A 16,857-nucleotide genomic window follows, 5' to 3' on the forward strand; every position below is an offset into this window, starting at 1 on the left:
AAATAAAGATGACAACATGGAACTGGTATCTGAAATGGAGGAGTGAGGAAGCCATCATGTAGGAATGAGCCCTTAACCTGTGGGGCCTGTGCTAACTCTGGGCAATTAGTGTCAGAATTGAGTTAAATTGTAGGACACTCAGTTGGTATCTGCTGGAAATTGGAGAATTGCCTGGAGTGGAAAAACCTACATATCTGGTTTGTATGACTAAAGGGAGATAAGTTTTTCTTGAAGCTGGCAATTCTTTTCTTTCAGCACTTGAAAAATATTGTGCTACTTCCTGCTAGTCTCTATAGAGTAGGGTTGTACTCCATGTCTCATAATTGACTGTAATTCCCAGTGGGGTTCCTCTATAAATAATACATCATTTCTCTCTGGCTGCTCTCAAGATTTTTCCTTTTTTTTGTTTTTTTTGTTTTTTTGTTTTTTTGTTTGTTTGTTTTTTAGTGTTTCAATGAAAAAAGACTTTAATTTTTAGAGTATGTAGTTTTAGGTTTATAACAAAATTGAGAGGAAGGCATGGAGCCCCCACCCCTGCCAGAGCCTCCCTCACTATCAACATCCTCCATCAGAGTGGTATATATGGATCTACACTAACACACCATTAATCACCCCAAGTCCATAGTTTACATTACAGTTCACTCTTGGTGTTATATATTGCATGCATTTGGACAAATGTATAATGACACATATCCACCATTAATAGTATCACAGGAAATAGTTTCAATGTCCTAAAAATCCTCTGTGTTCCTTCCTTCTCCGCTAACTCCTGGCCACCAATGATTCTTTTACTATCTCCATGGTTTTGCCTTTTCCAGAATGTAACATAATTGGCATCATGCGCTATGTGGCCTTTTCAGATTGGCTTCTTTCATTTAGTAATATGCATTTAACTTTCCTCTATGTATTTTCATGGTTTAATAGTTTACTTTTCAAAAAAAATGTTTATTTTTGAGAGAGTGAGACAGAGCGTGAGCAGGGAAGGGGCAGAGAGAGGGAGACACAGAATCTGAAGCAGGCTCCGGGCTCTGAGCTGTCAGTACAGAGCCCGACACGAGGCTCGAACTGATGAATCATGAGATCATGACCTGACGCTCAATGGACTGAGCCACCCAGGTGCCCCGATAGTTTACTTTTTTTCTGTGCTAAATGATTTTCTGTTGTATGGATGCACCATGCTCACTTACCCATTTACCTACTGAAGGACATCTTGGTTGCTTCTAAGTTTGGGCAATTATAGCTGATATACACATCTGTGTGCAGGTTTTAGTATGACCATGTGTTCAACTCATTTGGGTAAATACTGAAGATCACATGGTAAGGTTATGTTTAGTTTTGTAGGAAATTGCCAAACTCTTCCAAAGTGGCTGTATCATTTTGCATTCCTACTAGCAAAGAATGACATTCCTGTTGCCTCATAGCCTTGTTAGCATTTGCTATTGTCAGTATTCTAGGATTTGGGCATTCTAATATGTATGTGGTGGTATCTCATTCTTGTTTTAATTTGCAATACCCTAATGACATATCATGTCGAGCATCTTTTCATATGGTCATTTGCCATTTGTATAGGCTTTTAAAATGTCTGTTCAGATCTTTTGCCCATTTTAAATTACATTGTTTTTCTCTTATTGTTGAGTTTTAAAAGTTTTTGTATATTTTGGATCATGGTCCTTTATGAGATATACCTTTTGTAAGGATTTCTCCCAGTTTGTGGCTTGTCTTTTCATTCTCTTGATAGTGTCTTTTGCAGGGCTTATCTTTTTAATTTTAATGAAGTTCAACTTAATTATGACATGCAATGTGCCTTTAGTGTTGTATCTAAAAAGTCATTGCCAAACCCTAGCTTATCTAGATTTTCTATGTTATCTTCTAGGACGTTTGTAGTTTTATACTTTACATTTATAAATCTATGATCCATTTGAGTTCATTTTTGTGAAGGGTATAAAATGTCTACATCATCTTTTTTGTGCATGTTGCTCCAGCACCATTTTTTAAAAAGACTATTTTTTTTTTTTCTTTACTGGAGAGCTTTTGCTCCTTTGTCAAAAATAAGTGGACTGTATTTATGTGGGTCTATTTCTACTCTCACTATTCTGTTTCCTTGATCTATTTGTTTTTCTTTCACCAGTGCCACAGTGTCTTGATTACTGTAGCTTCATGATGAGTTTTGAAGTTGGATAGTGTTATTCGTCAATTGTTCATTGCTGTTAAATAAGAAAAAGATTGACTTTTGTATATTAACCTTGCTTTCTGCAACCCTGCTATTGATTGCTTGGTAGTTCCAGGAAGTTTTTTGTTTGTTTGTTTGTTGTTGTTTTTCTGTCAATTCTTTTGAATTTTCTAATAGACAAATTATATCATCAGTGAGCAAAGAAAATTTTATGTCTTTGTTACCAATTTTTATACCTTTTATTTCATTTCTTGACATATTGCATTAACTAGGCTTTTTAGTACAATGTTGAAAAGAGTGGCAAGAAGGGACAACTTGCTTTGCCCCTAATCTTAGCAGGGAAGCTTCTGGCATGAGCTGCAAGTTTTTTATAGATGTTCTTTATTAAGTTGAGGCAGTTCTCTCTTCCTAGTTTATTGAGAGTTTTTGTCATGATTGGGTGCTAGATTTTCTCAAATGCTTTTTATGCATCTATTGATAAAATTATGAACTTATTTTTCCTCTTTAGCCTGTTGATGTGATGTATTATATTAGTAATTATTCAGGTCTGACTGAATAGACAAAATTGACTGGATGAGTCCTATCCCATTAGGGAGGGCAATTTGTGTTACTCAGTGTGTCAGTTCAAATGTTAATCTCATCCAGAAACACTCTAAACTGCTGTTCGACCAAGTGCCAGAGCACCTGATTGCCCAGTCAAGTCGATGTATAGAATTAACCATTACATCAGTTGTCTCTCACTCTACCTTTTGCGGCAGCAGTTTTTCCTGTGACTTCACTTCTTTGATGGATAAGAAGAGTTGTTGCTTTTTAACAACTTTCAGCTTTTCAGCTTTATTCTTGTTGTGAAGATAGGAGTGACAACTTCCATGGTTTTTACTTCTTGGATCAGAGAGTGGAAGTCCTAATGATGCCTTCTGTTAATGAAAAACTTGCTCACTTTTTCTTGTTTTCCTCATTAGGAGGTTTGGCCCAAATTGCCTACTACTCTGCTGGTAGTAAATATTCTCAATTATTTTTCCCCCTTTTGATTTTAGTCTTATTTTGAAGTAATATTTTATTAAAATTTAACATGTATATAGTATATAAGGGTTTAGCTCAATGAATTTTGATAAAGTGAACATACTCCTATAACCAACCCCCAAAACTCTGTAGTACAACAACATCTCAGAAGCTCTCCTGTCCCTTGTACAGTCATTACTTCCCTCCAAAAGATAACTACTACTCATGATTTTAACACGTAGATTACCTTGGCCTGTTTTTGAATTTTGCATATATGGAATCATACAATATGTAGTCTGTTGTGTCTGATATTTTTTGTTCAAGATTTTCTTTATGATATTCATCCTTATTACCAGATATTTTAGCTTGTTCATTCTCATAACTATATGGAATTCTATTGGTAATCATACCAAAATATATTTGTCTTGTGGTAGACATTTAGGATATTTTTGGCTTTAGCCATTAGAAATAGTGGGGCTATGAACAATCTTGTACTTGCCTTTTGTTGAGAATATGTAAACATTTCTGTTGAGTATACATCTAGGAATGAAGATGATGGACAATGAGGTAGGTGTATGTTTAGTTTTAGTAAATAATGTCAACTAGCTTTCACAGATTCCAAAGACTTTACAAAGTCAGTGGCATTCTATAAATACACATTGTTTTGCTACCATCTGCACTATCAATACTCAAAACTTTTTCATCATTCCATACTATTCTGTTAAAAAACAACTCCCCATTCTTTTCTCCTTTCATTCTCTGATAACCACTGTTCTTTCTTTCTCTGTGAATTTGACGTTTTTAGGTAACTCATATACATAGAATCATATATTTGTTATTTTATATCTAGCTTATTTCACTTAGCATAATGTGCAGAATTCATTTATGTTGCAGCATGTATCAGATTTCATTTCTTTCTAAGGTTGAATAGTATTCCATTTTATGTATAAGCTATATTTTGTTTATCCATTCATCCATTAGGCACTTGGGTTGTTTCTGCCTTTGGGCTATTGTGAACAATGCTGCTATGAACATTGGTGTATAAATATCTATTTGTGTTCTTCACTTCAGTTCTTTTGTATATGTACCCAGAAGTGAAATTGCTGGTTCAAATTGTAATGCTTTTGTTTTTTACAGGAGCGGCACTGTTTTACATTCCTACCAGCAAAGCATAAGCATTCCATCCTAATGATGGTATCTAATTGTGATTTGGATTTGCATTTCCCTAATGGTTAGCAGTGCTAAGCATCTCTTCATATATTTACTGACCATTTATATATCTTTTTTGAAGAAATATCTATTCAACTACTTATCCTTTGCACATTTTTCAATTGGGTAGTTTCTTTTTTTATTGTTGATTTGTAGGAATTCTTCATGTATTCTGAATATTAATACATCATTGGATATGTGACTGCAAACATTTTCTTTTATTCTGTGAATTATGCTTTGTTGAAAGTGTCCTTTGATGAACAAAAGTTTTAAAATTTCATGAAATTCACTTTGTCTATTTTTCCTTTTCTTGCTGTACCTTTGTTGTCCTATCCAAGAAATTATTGCTATATCCAATGTCATGAAGCTTTCCCCCAACATTTTTTTCTAAGAGTTTTATAGTTTTAGTTCCTAGAATGTGAGCTTTGTGAGAGCAGGAATTTTCTTGTCTGTTTTGATGATCTTTGGTGCTTACAATAGTACCCGGAGCATAGTAAGTGCTCAAAAATTTATGAATGACTTCTATTTTTTTCAGTTTTTTTATATTAAGTTCATAAAATGAATTTACTTTGATTTGACATGGATTACACAGCATGGTATCTTGGAATTTGATTTTTATAATTGAGAAAATAATTTATTAAAAACGTCATTTTTGATGATGGTGTTGGTACAAGGGTTTGTATCTTTAGAGTTATTGCGGTTTTCTTCCACATTTTCTAATTTATTCAAATTTTCTACTTTTATTCAAATAGGTAATTTCTATTTCTCAACAAAGTTTTCCACCAACTAGAGAGTTCCACATTTATTTGTATACAATTTTGGCATTACATTCTATAAGCTTTTTAACATCCTTTACCATATTAGTTCTATTTCTTTTTAATTTCCAATTTCCCATGCAGTATTTTTCTGCTTTTTAAAGTTCTATTTATTTAATTATTTGTGTGTGTGTGTGTGTGTGTGTGTGTGAGAGAGAGAGAGAGAGAGAGAGAGAGAGAGAGTAAGTGAATGAGCAGGGAAGGAGCAGAGAGAAAGGGAGAGAGAGAATTCCAAGCATGTTCCCCACTGTCAGCCCCAATGTGGGACTCAAACCCATGAATAGTGATATCATGACCTGAGGTGAAATCAAGAGTTGGATGTTCACCAACTGAACCACCCAGGTGCCCCTCCTGTTTTTTAAATCTTTTTTTTTTTTTTTTGGCTTGCTGAGGTATAATTGACTAATTAAATTATAATTGATTTATTAATTTTTTTTTTTTTTTTTTGCATAGCATAGTGAACTTTAATGTCCTCCATTTGGTGTGGGGACGTTACATTCCCCACTTTTGGAGATGGCCCTTAGGTTGTCTGGCCCTTTGGTACAGAAAGGATTAGGTCCAATATCTTGTTGGCTTAAGACACTGATAGGCACATAAAATTGGTGGCTCAGACTCCTGTGGCCTGGGGTGGAGCAGGAGGTGGACAAGGAAGTGATTTGTAACAAATGAGTAGAACTTGGATGTGGGCTCAAGTTCTTGTTTACAGAGGTAGTTGGTCCTGGGAAGATGCTGGGGCAGCTGAAGTCACCTTTAGTGCTCAGGATGGGTAAATGCTGCTGTGGTGGCTCTCATCTGCCCAATTCACCAACTCATTGCTTTGGAAGCTCAGCTGGATCTTTCTCGGGGTCCCTTCTACAGAGTTTCTGGTGTGGATGACACTCTTGCTGATGTGGACAATAAAGTCTCCACAGTGGTGCCAGGGGTGACCTCAGCTGAGTTGGTGTGGACCATGTTGGGGTCTTCCCAGACCATGGCCTTGCAGGCCATGACCACTGTGGGGCCAGAACTCCTGTAGCTGTTGAACAGTAGGTAGGAAGTTTTTCTCTGCAGGTTGTAGGCCATGGTAATGCTCAGCAAAGATGCTGTCTGGCACCTGCAGCATCTTCATCCCCAGCCTGAAGCCCTTCCTCTTAAAGTACTGGATCCTTTCCCTGATAAGTTATCTCTGCACCTCATCTGGCTTCACTGTGACCAGTGTCCACTCTCAGATCCAAGAGGACTCTCCTGAACTGGGGTGCACAAGTAGGCTCAGGTGGGCAGGTAGGCCACACACCTGCCACACAGTTGCCCCACAGCAGGATGCCCCTGAAGAGTCCACCTGAGCCTCTTGGCCATTAACTGAGCACTGATAGCAGCACTCCTTCCCCTCCCCCAGAGGGAGTCACTGTAATATATTTAAAATATACCATGTGATGATTTGATATATGTATACATTGTGAAAAGATTCCAACCTATAATCCAGTTAATTAACACATCCATCACCTCACATATTTATCTTTGTTTGTTTGTTTTGGTGAGAACAATTAAGTCCTACTCCCTTAACAAATTTTAGTTCTACAATATAGTATTATCAACTATGGTTACATTACACATAAGATCCACAGATTTTATTTATCTTATAATTGAAAATTTGTACCCTTTTACCAATCTCTTCCCCTTTCCCCCACCCCTCAGTCCCTGGAAGCCTCTATTGTGTTCTATTTCTATGAGATCATTTTTTTAAATTTTATTTTAAGATTCCACATATAAGTGATACCATATGGTATTTCTCTTTTGCTGTCTGGTTTACTTCACCTAGCATAATGCCCTGCAAGTTCATTTATGTTGTCATAAATAACAGGATTTCCTTTTTTTTTTAAAAAACTAAAAATTATTACTGTGTGTGTGTGTGTGTGTGTGTGTGTGTGTGTGTGTGTATCACATTTTCTCAATCCATTTATTTGTCATTGGACACTTAGGTTGTTCCCATACTTTGGTTATTGTGAATAATGCTGCTATAAGCATGAGACTACAAGTATTTCTTTGAGATAATGATTTCATTTCCTTTGGATGTATACCCAGAAATAGGATTGCTGCATCATATGATATTTCTATTTTTAATTTCTTGAGGAAAGTCCATATTGTATTCCATAGTGGCTGAACCAATTTATATTTCCACTAACAGTGCAACAAGTATACCTTTTTATCCATATCCTTACCAACCTTTGTGATATATTGTCTTTTTGATATTAGACACCCTAACGGCTGTGAGGTGATACCTCATTGTGGTTTTGATTTGCATTTTTCTGATGATTAGAAATGTTGAGTACCCTTTCATGTACCTGTTTATACAGGTTCTTTGCCTGTTTTTAAATTGGGTTGTTTTTTGCTATTTAGTTGTATGATTTCCTTGTATACTTTGGATGTTAACCCCTAATCAAATTTTCAAATTCTATTAGATTTTCAGGTTTGCAAATATTTTCTGCCATTCAATCAAGGTTGCCTTCTCATTTTGCTACTGGTTTCCCTGGCTATGTAGAAGTCTTTTAGTCTGAAGTAGTCCCACTTGTTTATTTTTGCTTTTGTAGCCTTTGTTTTTGGTGCCAAATTCAAAAAATCATTGCCAAGGCTGATGTCAAGGACTTTACCCTTGTTTTTTCTTAGAACTTCTGTTGTTTCACATCTTAACATTTATGTCTTTAATCCATTTTGAGTGATTTTTGTGTGGTGTAAGAGAGCTAGTTCTTTCATTTGTATATGGCTGTCTTGCTTTCCCAACACCATTTATTGCAGAGACTACCCTATCTCCATTGTATATTCTTAAGTGTTTTGTCTTAAGTTAATTGACCATATGGGCATGGGCTTATTTCTGGTCTTTCTATACTGTTCCATTGACCTATATGTCTATTTTTGTGCCAATTCTACACTATTGTGATACTGTGTAATATAGTTTGACATCAGGAATTGTGATACCTCCAGCTTTGTTCTTTTTCAAGATTAATTTGGCTATTCAGTCTTTTGTAGTTTCATACAAATTTTAGGATTTTTTTATTTTTGTGAAAAATGCCATTTTAATGTTTGTAGAGATTGAATTGAATCTGTAGATTGCTTTGGGTGGTATAGCATTTTAACGATATTAATTCTTCTAATCCTAGGGTATGGAATATCTTTCCATTTATGTTGTTTAATTTCTACATGTTTGTGAATTTTACAGTTTTTTTCTTATAATTGATTTCTAGTTTCATACCATTGTGGTCAGAAAAGATGATTGATAGGATTTCATTCTTAAATTTTTTTTTTTAATTTGTTTCATGGCTTTGCATATGATCTATTTTGGAGAATGTTCCATGTGCACTTGACAAGAATGTGTGTTCTGTTGCTGTTGGATGGAATGTTCTACATATGTCTAATAGGCTCATCTGGTTTAATATATAGTTAAATTACAGTGTTTCCATATTGGTTTTATATATGGATGATCCATCCATTGTTGAAAGTGTGGTATGGAATTAAGTTAGTTTTTGAGGATCCTGGATTTTTTTCCCAAAGTTTTTATGTAAAGTTCTGTATTTAAATTCTTAAATTAAATTCATGATTTGCTTCCTTTCTTTTCTGCAAATATAAAGCTATCAGTATAGAATCTTACAGTGGTATGCTTCCATTTCACTTTCCTCAACTTTTGTGCTGTATTGTGTCATGTACTTTGTGTTTTATAAGACATAAAATTCATAATACATTGCTATTTTTCTGCTTTGAACATCTACTTATATTTGAAAGAAATTTATAGTGATAAAATAACTTTTTCATTTATGCACATATTTACCATTTTTGGTGCTCTTCATTCCTTTGTATAGATTACAATTTCCACATGGTATTATTTCCTTCTGCAGAAGAGCTTCCTTTGGAATTTCTTATAGTACAAGTCTGTTGGTAGTGAATTCTCTTAGCTTTTGTTTTTTTTAAAAGTTGATTTTTTCCATCTTCTATTTTGAGGGATAAATTCACTGAGTATAGAATTCTAGGTTGATAAGGTTTATTTTTGTTTTTGTTTTTAATTTAAGTACTTCAAAAAAATATTTCTTCATTGTCTCCTGACTTGCACATTATCTGATGACAAATCTGTTGTATTTCTCATCTTTTTCCCCCTCCTTTGGCTGATTTTAAGATTTCCTCTCTTCCACTGGTTTTCAGCAATTTGATTCTGATGTGCTATGGTGTAGATCTACTTAAAAATTCTGCTTGTGGTTCACTGAAATTCTTAAAAATGTAGGTTTATAGTTTTAATCAAATTTTGTAAAATTGTGGCTCTATTCCTGCTAATATTTTTGCCTGCCCCCCCTTTTTCCCCCAGGACTCTAATTCCATATATGTTAGACTTCTTGGTAAGAAACCACATATCCCTGATGCTGTGTTCATTTTTATTTTTAGTCTTCTTTTTTTCTATTTTCCATTTTGGATAGTTTCTTTGATCTGACCATTTATTCTATTGTATCTACTCTGCTGTTTGTCTCAGCCAGTACTTTTCATTTCCTGCTGTTGATAGTATCCAGAATATTTTTTTTTATTCCAGATACTGTATTCTTAAATTTTTAGAAGTTCCATTTGGGTCTTTTTTATATCTTCCATTTTTTTCCTCATCATGGTTATGCATTCCTTTTACCTATTAAAGATATGGTAAATATTTGTTATACCTTATAAGTATTTTTTTCTGCTAGTTTTATCCTATATGTCATTTCTGTGTTTGTTTCTATTTCTAGATATTTTTTTCTGGTTTCCATCACATTCTCCTGTTTTGTTTTGTTTGTTTGTTTGTTTTTGCATGCCTAATAATTTTCTTAATGGATCCTGGGTATTATGAATCTTGTATTGTTGCTTGCTGGCTTTTATTTTATTCATTTAAAGAAAACTATACTCCGGTTCTATAAACTTTTCAGCTCTTTCTGGTTTCTGTTTTATGGCTAGTGATTTTCTTTTTTTGCCATTATAGATATGGATTTAAATTTTTATATGTTTTCATTAGTATTTTTTAAAATTTGTGGTTGCACCCCAGATGACATTACATACAAATCTGTCTTACCTGAAGTTCAGAATCAAGGAGCAATATTGGCTGCTTAGATCTGCAGTGGCATTTAAAGGAGGAGATTTTGAAGTTAATACAAAGTGCATTCACACAGAGGATTGGCTGTTGAAATCTTCAATTTCCTTCACAGTAGAGATAGCTCAGCTGCTATATTAAAACTGGAGGAATCAGTATGGAATAAGGGCAAATAAGGTAAAAGATTTTTATATTTATTTTTTTTTCCATTGCAGGCATATTCCCTGGAACCTTCATGAGCCAAGAAAGGGCTGGTTTTATTTTACTGCAAACCTGGATTTCATGTATGTCTTAATGTGGAGGCCCTATCTATGGCCTAAAGATAGGGGTTTGACTCTACAGGATCAGATGAACAAAACCACCTTATTTTCTGTTTGGAGAATCATCAGGAAGCTCTGATAATTTTGTTCCCTGGTTTGAAACCCTCTAGAGCAGTGAATCTATTAACTTGCAGTAGAGCTTAGACCTTAATATCTGTGGTGCATTTTACTTACATTGTGATTTAGAAGGTCCACATCTTGAGTGCTGTAGTTTTAATCTATCATGAAGAACCTGCTTTCTCAGTTATTAGAGGATATTTCTGGGCTATAGTTTACAGTGTTTCTAAGATATGACACAGCAGAGTACAGTCTCCAGCTTAAAATGGTGTTTTCACTTTATGATGGTGTGAAAGTGACATGCATTTAGTAGAAACTGTACTTCAGATTTTGAATTTTGATCTTTTCCCAGACTAGCAATATGTTGTACTATACACTCTTATGATGCTGGATAGCAGTCAGCTCACCCTCCCAGTCAGCCTTGCAGTCATGAGGGCAAACAGCTGATATGCAACCATTCTGTACCCATACGACCATTCTGTTTTTCATTTTCAATATAGCATTCAATAAGTTACATGAGATATTCAATATTTTATTATAAAATAGGCTCTATGTTAGGTGATTTAGCCCATCTGTAGGCTAATGTAAGTGTTCTGAGCACATTTTAGAGTATGTTAAGCTAAACTGCCATGTTCAGTACATTATATGTATTAAATGCATTTTTGACATAATATTTTTAACTTATGATGGATTTATTGGGATGTAACTCTATCTTAAGTTGAGAAGGTCTATAATTGTTTGTTAACACATACGTGTTTACTATCTGCTGTAGTTAAGACATTGTCTTTGGTGCAGGAGATATACAGATAATACACTTTGTGCTGTCAAGACTAAGGATTGTCTACAGGGAAAGAGACAAATAATATACTAAGAACACACAACCCAAACTAGGGGAACAGATCAGGGAAGACAACAGTGAAGTTATAGCTGAAATAAATTAAAATGTTGAGCAGAAGTTTGCTAGAGGGGGCTGAATGGTATTTCAGGTAGAGGGTCCCATGAAGGCAAAGTTAGAGATGTGAGAACATTTTACATTAATTAAGGTGATGTTAGCTTCTGTAGCAAGTATCAACATCTTTATCAATAAAGGTTTATTTTCATTTAAGTAAAATCTAAAATCACCATTCCTGGTAAGCATTATATCTCTTCCAAGAAATAATTGAGAGATTCAGGGTCTTTCTGTCTTGTGACTTCACCATCTTCATCACATAGCTTCCAGACTGCTACTCTTGTCTGCATCAAGCCAGCAAGTGGAAGAAAGAGCATGGAGAATCTTTTTAGGAAATTATAATGCATCCCTCCTGTTCATCCTGTTGGCTTAAAGTTAGTCACATACAAATACCTCAGTGCATGGGAGGCTAGGAGATGTAGTCAGTCTGTGAGCCCAGGAAGAAAAGGGAATGGCTTTGGTGATTAACTGATTATATTTTCTGGAAACTGCAAATAATATGTCTGGTTGTCCTACTAATTTAAGTAGAAAAAGTGCCAAAAAACAAAGCTGGAGATATAGTAGACCACATCTTGCCTTTATATTTACCATGTTACAGAATTTGGAATCTTTTCTGAAGGCATTGGGAGTCATTTGAAGAATTTTAATTTGGGAAATTTGTGCGTTTAGAACGATTGTGCCAGGAGCATTTTAAAGAGGCAGAATAATATTGTAGTTGATATTTCATTTCTGGAAGCTCTCTGCCTGATTGTACTTTTAGCTCAAAATGTCACATGTAGGAAGCTCTGACTTATTTGAGCTTTTATTTTCCTATCTGTAAAATGGAGATGATATTGATACCTAGTTCACAGAATCGTCAAATAAAATAATAGTCCTAAAGAATTGAGCTGTATGCGGGATGGTGATATGAGGTAAAAATTAACTCCTACTTTTGTTGTTGATGATTATGGACATAACTGAAGAAGCCTGGAAGAAGGTAAGAAGAAGGAAGGAAAGAAGTCAGAAAACCATTGTAATAATGCACATGTGAAATGAGTTATTTAACAAATGTGGTAGCACTAGAAATTAAGAGGAGTTTCACATTTGAAAACATTAGGTAGGAGGAATAAACAGGATTTGGTGACTAAAAGTAGGATACGAGGAAGAAGGCAGAGCAAGATTTGTAGGAGTCTGCCTTAGATGGCTTTCTTTTGTGGTGGTGGGAGATACATGGGGAGGAGTGGGTTCAGGAGGGAAGGTGGGTGTCTGGTTTAGGATTTTTGGACTTTCACTTCCTGTCCTGCTTTCTAGCACCTTGAATGAGCCCCTTTCCTGTCAAGTGTAGGGCTCCATGTCCCTTTGGTTCATGTCACCTACAAAGACTTTTGTAGACCAGGCTGGGAGTTCCTCCCATTCTGACCTCAAGCAGAGACCTCAGAGAGCAAAATAGCAGTGATTCCAGGCCTCAGCCTAAATAATATATTATCTTTATTGCTTCACTTCCCAGGGCTTTTATATCCATTGCTTCAGAGGTGGGGCTGTGGGTCATTCTGTGTCCAGGCCTCTATATTGGTAGCGACTTAGACCTTGGAGGCTTGCCTAGGTAAGTAGTAGTCTGAGGCCCCTGGCCATGACTCCATGTGGGGCCCTACCACATTCAAATGGAAGTTAGAGCAAAGGGTTTGGCTGGTTTTCAGTGTACATTTTTAAACTACACTATTCTTTTCCATTTAGTGACATAGAAAATGAACTTCAATATACTGGGATTTACATACTATGTATTTGTTTTATATAAATCTCCATCTCATTTCTGCAGTGTAAATAAGATAAAGCATGTTTTTTTTATTTTAATAAAAAGTAATGGCTACCACTTAAGTAATACCTTTTTAAGTTCTAGTTTTTGTGATGGCTGTACAAATGGTAATAAATTGAGTTGATTATCTCTTTTTAAAGAGAGGTTTTCCCTTTTGCTAGCTTCTACTTGTTTTCTAACTGTGGTAAAATACACAGCATAAAATTTACCATTTGAAAGTACACAGTTTTGTGGCAATTAAGTACATGAAAAATGTTGAGCAATCATCACCACTTTCTAGTTCTAGACTTTTTTGTCACCTAAAGGGTGTATATTTCATATAAGTGGAATTATACAATATGTGACCTTTTGTAACTGACTTCTTTGCTTAGCATAATGTTTTCAAAGTTCATCCATCCTGTAGCATATACAGGTCTTCATTCCTTTTTTATGGCCAAATAATGTTCCACCAAAGCATTTTTTAAAAACTTTGAAACTGCTTTATAAAAATCTCACTCCTGACTAGGGGTTGGCAAACCTTTTCTGTAAAAGGCAAGATAATAAATAGTTTCAGCTTTAAGGGCCACATACATTGTCTGTTGTGACTATTCAGTCCTGGTGTTGTAGCAGGAGCACAGCTGTGACAATAAATAAACAAATGGGTGTAGTGTGTTCCAATAAAACTTTATTTACACAAGCAGACAATGGGTCTAATTTATCCTGTGGGCTGCAGCTTGATGACTCTGGTCTGGATCATTTCATCATTACACAGCTTTTATGTGTATTTTTGAGAAAAGAGGTGGCTAAAGTGCTGAGCTATTTATAACTGGAACATAGATTGCTTTTTCTTAAAGATGGATTAAGATCTCAAAATATACTGTTCCAGTGTGACTGTCCATGTTTTCCAGCCAAATGCTTGAACACTTCTTATTGCTCTTTGCTACCTCAAGAATTATTCCCATGTTTTTAATTCTAGCTGGTTACTCCAGGATCCAAAAATGAAGCTGAGAACAACTTACAAGGGCTTCACTAAAGCAATGAACCACTATTTTGATGAGCTTATTCCCAAGATAGTACCACTCCAGGTAAAACCCAATTCTCCATTCCTATGACCAAGGGAAGTAATTACCTGAATTGATTTCCTAGATAGGGCTAGCCTATTTTCTATCACGCAGAAACAGGAGTGTATATAGCAGCTCCTTCTAATTCCTTATTTAAGAAATATTAGATTTTTATTATCCTGATTTTATGCATATTTCCTATCTACTGCCCCGCCGGAAGCCTTGTCCCTGGCAGTGCACTTGATATTGCACTCTGTATACTTTTGTTTTCTCTTCTCCTTTATATCTTTGCCCTTAGTCACCATAAATAGGAAATTAATGATAATCCTCAAAATGTCTTAATTTAGCTGCTAAAGTAGCTACTTATCAGTACTTCACACATCATAATAGATTAGATGGGTGATCTTAGGTCAGTGATTTTGTAGAAGTTGTAATTTATTTGTTTTTTAATATCCCTCCACCAAAATAAAACGATGGTTCCAAACATACTCATTGGTTAGTGCTACTATTTTTCTAAAATGGTTGGAAAATATAAAAAGGACTGTATACTAGGTAGAAGATGAACAGGGGGAAGGAACAAAAGTATAACATTTACTAGGTATCAAGCTTTCTGTGAAGTAATCAACATTTACCTAGCCTGTTTCATTCTCATGGTAATCATTTGAAGGAGATAGTATTGTAGATTGAATGGAGGCAATGGCAAACATGTACATGTCTAGGACAGGGCTTCACAGAGTGTGAATTTGAATTTACTATGGACAGAATTGGTTCCTAACATTGTCAGTATCTCAGAGCTAATCATACTCAGAGAAACCAACCACTACATGACTGAAGAGTGTGAATCAGTGTGTCATTTGGGGAGAGTAGAGATAATTTTCTACAATGATTAGAGTCATGCTGTACAGTATGGTAGCCATAGCCACATGTAGCTACTTAAACTTAATTAAAATAAAATAAAATAAAAATTTATTTCCTCATTTAAACACATTTTTAGTGCTCAGGAGCCATGTCTGGATGGTTGCTACCATATTAGACAGTGCAAATACAGAGCATTTTCATGGGCATGCTGGGCAGCATTGAATTAGAGTACTCAGCCCACCCCAAATCAGACTTCTCAGTCTTGAACCTCTTAGAAAACTAAATTAGTAATCAGAACCTTGCTTAATGAGCACAAAATGAGGGCCTGAGGAGGTTGGGAGGTCTTTGAAAACATTTTATCACTTGTACCTGAATAGCCTTCTTTTAGAACTGTCAATCCAGTTCAGGGTCTCTTACGGATCCCAGGTACGGTCAACTTCTGGATCTTCCCTCTTCCTTATCTATTCTCTAATCTGTGAGATTCATAATTGGATGGATGGGAAAGGGGAAGACAGAATCAGGTTCTGAAAATGTTTTTCAACGTTTGTCAGCAGAGGATAAGATTTAAAGGTTTGGGAAACATTCTTTTGGGCCTTGTGTCCTCTTGTCCCACTATCAGTATACAATGCAGTTATTTCTTGATTGCTAAAAAATCTTCCATTTCAACTCTACACCCAGCTGCTCCTGGGCCATGGTGATCACAGGTTTTAATGAGCAAACACTTCAGTGGCACTTATACATAGTCCTGGGTGTTGCCCAGATTCCTATTTGCATGGTTTGTATGACTTCTTAGAAGTCAACACTATTTGTTTCTGCATGCTGGGAGGAGTACTTCATGATTGCCCATGTATTCACAAGAGTAGGTTGAGGAGATGCAGATGTCAGCACGATGAAGCTTGACTAGGGTGTGGCAAGTGCAAGATATGGAGAGGAAATACATTGGCTGGACTGGAGAGGGCTATAAAGATAAAGGATGACTGAGCATGTTACCATCAACAAACAGGAGTCAGTAGGGATGGGAAATGTGAAGATGTTTGAAAGAGAGCATAATTAGGGGAGAAGAAGGGGATGTGATCCAGCACAGAGTTGGGATTAATAGAGAACCATGAGAAACACAACATTTAAAAGGTGAGTAGGGCAAGAGGATCTCACAAAACAGACTGAAGAGTAGTGACCAGAAGGCAGGCCAACAACTAGGAGAGAGCAACAAAAGACCACAGAAGAGAGGGTTTCAAGAAGGAGAAGGTAGCCAAGATGTCAAATATTGCTGAGAATGATAGTAAATTAGGATTAAAATTTATTGTTTGAACTTAGCAAAGAGAAGATAATGTTAATGGAAAGGTGGAATATAAAGAGTGGAAGTGAGTAAAAGAGTAAATGAAAGGATAAAAAGTCAAGAGTGAGTGCAGAAATATTTCAGGCTTTGTCCATGAAGGGGAAGAGGACAAGATAGTGGGAACTGAAGGGGGAAGTGGTCCAGGCAAGTTATTTTAAATGGAGGACTTTGAGTCAAGTTAATGATGACGTGCAGGGTTTAGTAAAGAAGGAGGTGAAAATACAGAAGACAGAAAAGT

The 16,857-nt window shown here is 35.7% G+C and overlaps 1 protein-coding gene and 1 pseudogene across 1 annotated transcript in view; one reads left to right on the top strand and one right to left on the bottom strand.

The window, feature by feature from the left end:
• The window catches only part of LOC122201162 (beta-galactosidase-1-like protein 2), a 59,621-nt gene that overhangs the window by 4,707 nt on the left and 38,057 nt on the right, over window positions 1-16,857 (top strand). Inside the window, exons 4-6 of the mRNA XM_042907107.1 lie at window positions 10,483-10,551; window positions 13,080-13,175; window positions 14,341-14,449. Coding sequence (XP_042763041.1) covers window positions 10,483-10,551; window positions 13,080-13,175; window positions 14,341-14,449 — 274 coding nt within the window. The remainder of the gene's footprint in view (window positions 1-10,482; window positions 10,552-13,079; window positions 13,176-14,340; window positions 14,450-16,857) is intronic.
• LOC122200212 lies at window positions 5,954-7,386 on the bottom strand (annotated as a pseudogene).

This window comes from Panthera leo, chromosome D1 (assembly GCF_018350215.1).
Source record: "Panthera leo isolate Ple1 chromosome D1, P.leo_Ple1_pat1.1, whole genome shotgun sequence".
Taxonomy (NCBI): Eukaryota; Metazoa; Chordata; class Mammalia; order Carnivora; family Felidae; genus Panthera; species Panthera leo.